We start from the raw sequence: 8,986 nt of genomic DNA on the forward strand, positions 1-8,986 counted from the left end.
ATTTTCCCTTTATCTTGACTTCCCTTCTCCATGTCTCACTGTGTTCCAATTTTCCTCTAGAAAACTGCTGGACTCAGCCATTTAGTAGTCAGACTTCAGAGTTCAGCAAAACTGATTTATTCATACTGTGTATCATAGGAAAACAAGAAGCTTCCAGGAGAGCTCAGGCATGAGCTACTTGTTCTCTTCACCGTTTGGTTCCTCATACAATCATTACACATCACTCTCCAGCAATAATATGGCATAATACATATGGACTATATATGGAAAATACATAATGCATATAGAACACTGTCAACATGGAAGCTCATGAGCCTTGGTGTCTGGCCATTTAAGCATGGGGTGGCTGAAGGGCTGTATTTGCATACTCAGTCTCCAGTAGTTAAGTTGATATTGCATGATTCAAGACCCTCATTGTAATGATGCACCTTGTGAGTTATTCCAAGGTGTTAGGGGTGATTTCCTGGGAGCTGGGAGCCAGAACTTCCTTTGAATAGCTAATACCTGCTGAGTCCGATTTTTCTTCACACCCATATTGAAGTGCCCCTTAATTGTATCAGGTCCCTTTTCACTATTCCTAGTCTTATAAATTCACAGGTCTGTACAAAACATAGCTACACAACTTTGCTCTGTCCAACAGTCCTAGGTGGAACCTTTGATTACCAGGGACATTTTTCTTCTTGGTGTGCTGTGTTCCACCTCTACTGTAGGACTTTTCCTAAAGCATTATTTATTTTAATAATCCAAGCATAAAACAGCTCCTTCTCCCAGACAGTGAATGCCCTCAAACTCTGGGTGAACAAAAAGGTGCCCAGGGATATGGAGCTTAGACTTGGTAAGAGAAGCAGCATGAGTTCTTCCATCCAGGTCCACAGGAAGTTTCATTTTAAGATTCTCTCAAAGTTTCACTTGAGAGACCTTTCAAATTACACAGTTGCTAATTTCATTAGCACACTTTGTCATGATTTTGAGGGCTAAGGAGCGAGCTTTGACTTTGCAAAGGTGAGATAAAGGCAGGCAGTATTCTAAGGAACAAAAATAATGCCCACCTCAATAGAAGTCAAAGATATATCCCTTTTATTATGAGTATGTTAGTTTGGTTGGACCATTTTTTATAGACAACATTTATATTAATTAAGGGCTTTTGGCAGGGAAGTGTAACAGGCCTTGAGACCTTAGCACAACTGATACCATGTTAAAGGCACGATTCTGACCTCAGTACGCAGCAATGTAGGTAGCAATACATGCCAAAATGGGAACAAAGATTTAATCCATCAAAGACCTAGATCAAGTTCTGGGGAAGTACCTAAATGTATAACCTCGCTCTTTACGTTCTGTAGCTTCACTTCTCACTAACTGTTATTGGTAATCAGGATATTATTTTTGTGCATAAAAGACTCAGAGCTGCATGATCTGGCGAAATTCCCCATGCAGTTGCAAGGTGGTAACACAAGCTCTATATTCAGCTTTAAGAGTAATTGTTCTTTGGTGCAGTTACGTCACAACAAAAGGATGGCCAAAGTTTTCCAGAAAGCAACATATCACCTAGCTGGTGTCTCGAGCCTACATGCAAAGCTGTTTTCTTGAGGAGTGGACTCAACTACTCTGTTCACTGGGGTATTTACCAACCACAACTATACCTTGAATGGCCTCGAATGTGGGACACCTCAGAGTATTGAGGCGTATTGAGGACAAGAACTAAAGAAACACATGGGACCAGTTCTTTCCGAGTCATACTTCCTGTGTAACAGAAGCAATGGTAGAAAAGACACAAAGTCCACATGCAAACTGCCTGCTCAGTGGTGGAGTCCCCTGGTCTTCCAGAGCCTAAGGAAGACTATAGACATATACATCTTGACATATGTGATGGCTAGGAAGAGTAGCAAGCTCCAGGAGATGACACAGAACTTAGATTCTAATTGATGTATATGTGGCTACCAGTGCTTTACTAATTAGGTAAAGTAGATGGGACATTTGCATGCCCCAGAAGAACAAGAAGATTGTGTGGTTGCCTGGGCAACTTCATTAAACTACATTTTCCTGGAACTAAAGGAAGAAGCTTCTCTATATACTCTGTGCCTCAAAGAAAAGCCAGGTTGGCAAGAGAAAGAGTGGAAGGGAAGAAAAAGGAAAATAGTAAGGAGGAGAAGGATTGAGGGGTATGGAGGGAGAGGAGAGAGGGAGGCAAAAGCATGTGTGTACTTCTCTTCTCAGGGGCTGCTTCTGTGTACATGCGTGTATTTTCCTCTTTCTACAAAACACAGTGCTGGGGTGTGTGAGCAGGGAATTCAACTGCCATCATAGTGAAATCTGTCATTAAACTCATGCTGAGAACAACTCTGGCTTCTTCTATCTGTGTTCCTGGGGAAACATAACTTTCACTCTGTTCTACCAGCATAAGAAGAAAAGATATGGCTCAAGAATATGTGGCATTTTGGCAATGTCTAGTTATATTGTTTAGAGGTTAGTGGGAATTGCTAGGGGCTCTAATGGGTGCATGGGAGATTCCTCAATGCCCAGGACATTGTCCACAGAAAAGAATACTTTGACCAAGAGTATCAATAACACATACTAAGATACATTCTTTGTGTGAGATATTTTTTAGTCTCTTATGGAAAATTACCTGATACAAAATCTTAAGGAGAAACAATTTATTTTAGCTCAAGATTTTAGAGGATTTAGACTTTGCTTGATCCCACATGATTGGCACATTAGAAGTACATAGCAGTAGAGGGGTTTTTTGTTGTTGTTGTTGTTGTTTTTGGTTTTTTTTCCCCCGTTGCAGACTAGAAACAGAGTAAGAAAGAGAGTCAGAGAAGTAGGGAGAGAAGAGGAAAGAGGAAGACAGACAGAAAGACAGAGAGATACAATCATTTAACTAGGTCTGTCTCTACAAAAGGCAAAGTTGGAAGCTGAAGCTCAGAGAATTCTGGGCCAGGCTGACTTGACTGGTTTCATAAAATGATGGCACATGGTAGCATAAAAAAATACTGTTCTTCTCAGTTCTCTTCTCCTAAGATTACACAAACAGCCTGGTGTGGTGAATGAAAAGACAAGGACAAAGTCCTGGTGACCACTGGTGGCACACTATTGGGAAGGAAAACACTTTACAAAGGGTTATGAAGTGAAGGGAAGACTCTTAAGATCCCCCTAAACCTCACAGTCCAGTAGGATGAGCTCCATATAGCAGACATGGAAGCTAAGATGGAGCTCAATAGTACTGGAAGTAAAACCTAAGGTATTTAATTATAAAGCCCCACTTGACTGTACCTCACAATTTGGACAGAAAACTATAGAAAAAAGTGAAATCAAATCCCCATGTCTAATCGGGGACTTCTAAAGAGTCACCAAAGATATCTTCTGTAGCAATAGCTAGACAAGACAAAGGCTGCCTTTTTCCTAGCAAGGGAGCCTGTGATTTTCAACATCTTTCAGATTTTCAACCTCCAAGGTTGTTCCCTTGTGATCCTTAGACATAATCAGAGAACCTCTGAGACACTGCAGTGGGCTGGGGTGTGTGGAACAAGGCAGCCATTGTTCTTTAATTAGAGCTCAAGTCTCTTCATGGGGCTCAAGATGGAACTGTTTAATATAGAACCTTCACCTGTGCCAAGACATATCATTATGATATCTCCTCCCCTTCGATGCAGCCCACCTGCCAGAGAGCATGAAAAGCTCTTGGTGTGAATGTAGGAAGGTGCTCACATGACCGGGGGTCTTTGCCTGAGGTATAAAAAGACCCTGTTCCCATTTGCTCAAAGCTAAGCAGCATTGGATCATTCAACAGCCTTTGAGGAGAGCCTCACGCCATAGTAGGTACCTTCTTGTAATGATGTGAAGAAGTAGAGGGAAGAGGAAGAAGGAGAAATGTGGCAAGGAGGTAGGGTCAAGGAGAATAGGTGGAAGAAAACAGGGAGAAGGAGTGGGAGAAGGGAGAGGAGGAAAGAGGAAAGAAAAGCACTAGATGGAAGGACAAGTGGATGGGTGAAAAGGAGAAATAAAGGGAGAGAAGAAGGGGGTGGGAAGGGAAGAAGGGTCAGGTCTTTAGCACTGTGAGTGCTGACTATTGCTCCAAAGGCACTCTGAGTTCTTGTAGGAGGAGATGAAGTGCCAAGTTGGCAGCACTTGTTAAACTGCTCTAGGAAACCCCCTGCCCAACTTCCCTATCACACATGGCTGCTTCAACAGGGTCACAGAAGGCTGTGGAACAACCACTGTGGCCCCTCATGTCGGTGGGTGATCCTGAGCACAGAGCTCCTGCCTTGTGACTCATGACAAGACTCTTCTTCAGGAGCATTGGATGAATCAGTGCTGAGGAAAATGAGCTCCAGGACAGTCTTGTCGTGACATTTTTGTTTTTTTTAAGTCTTAGGGTTTTGTTTCTAGGCAGTGCATGGGGCATGCTCAGTGGGGCACCTGACACAAGGAATGATCCAATTAATGCAAGGAACAAGATTCCCAAGTTTATAACCTAGTTAAAATTTTATATTACAATATATGCATATATATATATAATATATATAATATGAAAGAAAGTGCAAGGTGTGAGTTCTCGAAGAACCTGACTGGAATAAGCACCCTCCAGTAATCGACTGCTGTATGATTTTCAGTCAGCACTGTGTGCATGTATGTATGAATGTTTATGGTATTATATATAGTATAGATAATGTTTATATATCTACATATAGACGTATATATTCACCATCTTGTCCATTTTCAATGGACAGTTGTGTAAAGTACATTTTTGGTTTTGTATCATAATCTCTACTGTCCACTTCCAGACTATTTCCCCTTCCCCAACTGAAACTCTGTACAAAGCAACTCCCTGCTCTCCACTCTTCTCTCTGGTAAGTTATTTCTTAAAATAGACCTAGCGGTGGATTTGTGCCTGTGATCTGGTGGCTTTTCTCATTTACACTCCCATAAACACATCCTAGGTTGTGGAAGTCTAGTGGCCCTCAGCTTATATAGCCTGAAATGACAGAGGGGGGAGGGCACCTGAGAGGTGGCTGCTCCAACTGGATCCCTCCCCCCCACACACACACACACTTTACTTACCAAAGAAGAGCTTCCACACAAACAGGAGACAGGGAATAGCATTAGGCTTTGGATGCAGCTCAGGCAGCTGCTGTAATTGTAATGCCTGGTGCCATGGAGCAGCTTCTGTCCTTCAGTTATCACAGTTTGGGGGTGGAGGGTTCCCTACAAGAGCTACCGGGTATGTGCTACCACTGTAACAGTGCTGAGCTTGGGAGTCAGGCACAGGAAAAGTGGAAACTTTGTGCTGTAAGTGATCAGTCTGCAAGCTTCAAAGGCTTCATCTTAAAACTTGCAATTAGACAAGATGATGTCCAGGTATCGTGCTTCCAGGTTCCTATGTTCTGGCCTTCCCTCCTGACTGATGGTAACAGTAACCATAGGTGCCATAAATGCCAGATGGTGACTGGATTGCCCAAGGTATAGTGGCCTCAGTCTTGTGAATTTGACTTTAAAAGGGATCTGCAGACTCCCTCTTCCTGAAAGGCATTTGCTGCATACTAGTGGAGGCCCTTAGCACAATCCTTTGGGAGTCTTTTCATTTATTTCTATCTGAAATGATCTTTAGCCTGAAGAGGAGGATGTAAAAGCTGACGCTGCAAAGCGCTGGGAGAGCTCATGTGTTTAGAAGATGATTACAAGTAGAGCGTTGTGCTGAAGGAAAATCAGACAGCAGTACTTACAGGGTACTTACTCCAGTCAAGATCTTCAAAAACTTACACCTTGTACTTTCTTTCATTTAATACACATTCATTTTGCAACCACTAGAGGCCATGATAGAAATAGGTTTATAAAACAGTGATCTCACCACCCCAAAGGTCTTTTCACTCAGGACTCTCCATAGTAAACTGAGTTCAAAGAGTGACCCCAGCACGGCAACTCTTAAACTGTGGGACGCTGCCTTTGCCTGTAGAAGAGCACATCATACAAAGTGCCCTTCCTCCCAGTTTAATGAGGTTCTTCAGAGGGCACACTTGAGAATCTAGCCTAGCTGTCTCAAGGTTTTTATATGCCCTCTTAGCCAAGCACCTTTGTGTAATGCCCAATATCTACAACCCTCTTTACAGCCTGCATATTGTCATTCATACAATATCCCAAAATCAGATCTAAAGCAGAATATGCACAAGTCAACCAATCATTTTCCACTGCTTGGGGGACTGTAACTAAGGCGAAAATTGTTCTAAAATCTGTCTGATCTTCTGCCTCGTGTTAACTACACACATGTTGGGTATTAGAGTGCCTATTTAAGTCAAATTCTTAATGACCTGAACACAAGAAGCTACAATGGAGGTGTGGTGGTGTTTTGTTCCCACCCTCGTCCTTTGTCCCCACAGCAGTCCCTGAGGATATCCATTGACATTCCAGGACAGCAACCAGATTTAAACCAAGCGCACAAAAAACAAAGGAGGAAAGAAAGGCTGTGATGCTACAGGGAAAAGATCACTCATTGGCAGGCAGCACCACCATGTGGTCACCAGATTTACTCATATCTGGAGTGGTGTTGGTAGGGTTCAAACCCACCTCCCTCAAGCTAGGTCTGAAGTAAAATACTTGTGGAATGAAAGAGGGAAGGAACCACACTGCCATGTCTTCAGGGAGAACACAGCTAGCTTGCCATTTTACAGCTGGAAAAGCTGAGTTACCAGGAGGGAACATTATCTCTTCTTGTCAAGCTGCTAGTTAGTGTTGAAGGTGGGACAGAAACCCTTTCAAATTTTGGACCTTTGGCACAAAGGGGGCATGAAGCTTCTGGTGGTTCTCATACGGGATTTCTAAAAGCATTCTTGTCATGTTTTCCTGGCCTCTCTCCCAGGGAGCTGCTCTAGTCTATGCCTACACTTTGTCCTCTGCTGCCGCAATGATTATGCTGCTCGTGGTCAGTATGCTGCTGGTCCCCTGTGTTGGTGAGTACTGTATTTCCAGGTTAGCGTTTGATAACTCCACAGCATTGCAGGGAAGTCTTGCTGACCTCCAGATGACTTGTTCATTAGTTTCTTCTCATTCCTCTGCCCAATGAGTGAAGGGAATCAAATATCAGTATTAAGTGTCAGAATTAATATTAACTATTAAAACCTCTGCTCAGAAAAATCCCAGCACAGGAGAGGGCAACTTGACATTAAGGACCACCCCCTAAACAAGATGCTGTTTGCAACTGATTTTTTGCTGGGAGAGGGAAAGTAAGGTTTCTCCAATGTAGTGTCACTGAGCATATTAACCACTTCAGGCCAGGCCCCATGCCCAAGGGTAGGCAAACAACTCAAAGCAGGCTCCAGCCCCTAAATCTGTACCTTTATTGGCTTTTCTAGGGTACTTTTCCACAGTAATGGAAAACTAACATGACAAGTAAACCATTTTGAATTTTTACTTCAGTGACCTCAGGGGCAGATATAGAAGGTATCTCCTGAGAGTGAAAGCTCTCCTTGTAGAGGGCTCTATGGCATCTGCAGAGAGGCCTCATCCTCCCCATCCTTCACATTCCCTGTAGCTCCTTCCAGCCCCTTCTAGAAACTGCAGTCCAGGTTCCTGGGGATGCACGATTCCTCAGCTGTTCAAAGGAACAATTCAGAGGTTCTCCCTAGAGGATTGAGAGAAATGCTTTAGTTTATGTCTCCTTAAGGCCTTATCATGAGCACAAAAAAGTCTCATTAGAAAAAAACATCTGATTCTTGGACTTGGAGCAGCAGCATGAAAGTCCATCTCTGCAGCAAGAGAGAGTGGGAGGCATATATTCTCACCTGCAGCTTGGTCTGAAGAGTCTGGCAGGTAGCTCCAGAAGGCGTCTACCTGAGGAGTACTGCATCCCCAGGAACCTGGACTGCAGTTTCTAGAAGGGGATGGAAGGAGCTACAGGGAATGTGAAGGATGGGGAGGATGAGGCCTCTCTGCAGATGCCATAGAGCCCTCTACAAGGAGAGCTTTCACTCTCAGGAGATACCTTCTGTATCTGCCCCTGAGGTCACTGAAGTAAAAATTCAAAATGGTTTACTTGTCATGTTAGTTTTTCATTACTGTGGAAAAGTACCCTAGAAAAGCCAATAAAGGTACAGATTTAGGGGCTGGAGAGATGGCTCAGTGGTTGAGAGAACTGGTTGTTCTTTCACAGGACCTGGGTTCAGTTCCCAACATTGATATAGTGGCTCACAACCATCTATAATTCCAGTTCCATAGGAACCAGTGTTCTCTGTGATTTTTGTGGGCTCTACACATATATGGTACACATAAAGGCAAATATAGCCGTGGTAGCTCAGTAACCAAGTAGTTTTCCAAAGTAAGGGGAACAAGGACTATTTCTAACAGGATCTCAAGGGCAGGCTCTTTGACCTCCCCCCCGCCCCCCAGGGGAGGAGCAGTCCTGTTAGGCCACAGAGGAGGACTTTGCAGCCAGCCTTGAAGATACCTGATAAAACAGGGTCAAATGAAAGGGGAGGAGGTCCCCCCTATCAGTGGACTTGGAAAGGGGCAGGGAGGAGACCAGGGAGGGAGTTGGGGAGGGGGAGGGAATGAGGGAGCGGGATACAGCTGGGACACAGAGTTAACAAATTGTAACTAAAAAGAAAAATTTAAAAAAAAACATTAAAAAAAACAAATATTCACATACATAAAATAAAAATATTTTTGAGAATATTTAGAGAATAAAAATATTCTCTACTGCTACTGGCTCCCCCAAAAGCCACTAGCCCAGCAGCAGTGGAGCACCCCTTTAATCCTAGCACTTGGAGGGCAGAGGCAGGTGGATCTCTGAGTTCAAGGCCAGCCTGATCTTCAGTGGGAATTCCAGGATAGCCTGAGCTACACAAAGACTAGAGTTCTAGTAGAAGGTAACCTTGCATTGTCCACTCAATGTTTGGTTCAATTGTTATATATTTATAGATTCATTTGAGAATAAATAAGGTAGGGCCTGCATATATATATATATATATATATATATATATATATATATATATATATA

The 8,986-nt window shown here is 43.2% G+C and overlaps 1 protein-coding gene across 1 annotated transcript in view; it reads left to right on the forward strand.

Moving 5' to 3' along the window:
- The first annotated feature begins 6,895 nt into the window (after positions 1 to 6,895).
- Oc90 (otoconin 90) overlaps positions 6,896 to 8,986 on the forward strand; it is a 27,426-nt gene continuing 25,335 nt past the window's right edge. Inside the window, exon 1 of the mRNA XM_055626671.1 lies at positions 6,896 to 6,941. Coding sequence (XP_055482646.1) covers positions 6,896 to 6,941 — 46 coding nt within the window. The remainder of the gene's footprint in view (positions 6,942 to 8,986) is intronic.

This window comes from Psammomys obesus, unplaced genomic scaffold, assembly GCF_907164565.1.
Source record: "Psammomys obesus unplaced genomic scaffold, mPsaObe1.curated_primary_1811, whole genome shotgun sequence".
Taxonomy (NCBI): Eukaryota; Metazoa; Chordata; class Mammalia; order Rodentia; family Muridae; genus Psammomys; species Psammomys obesus.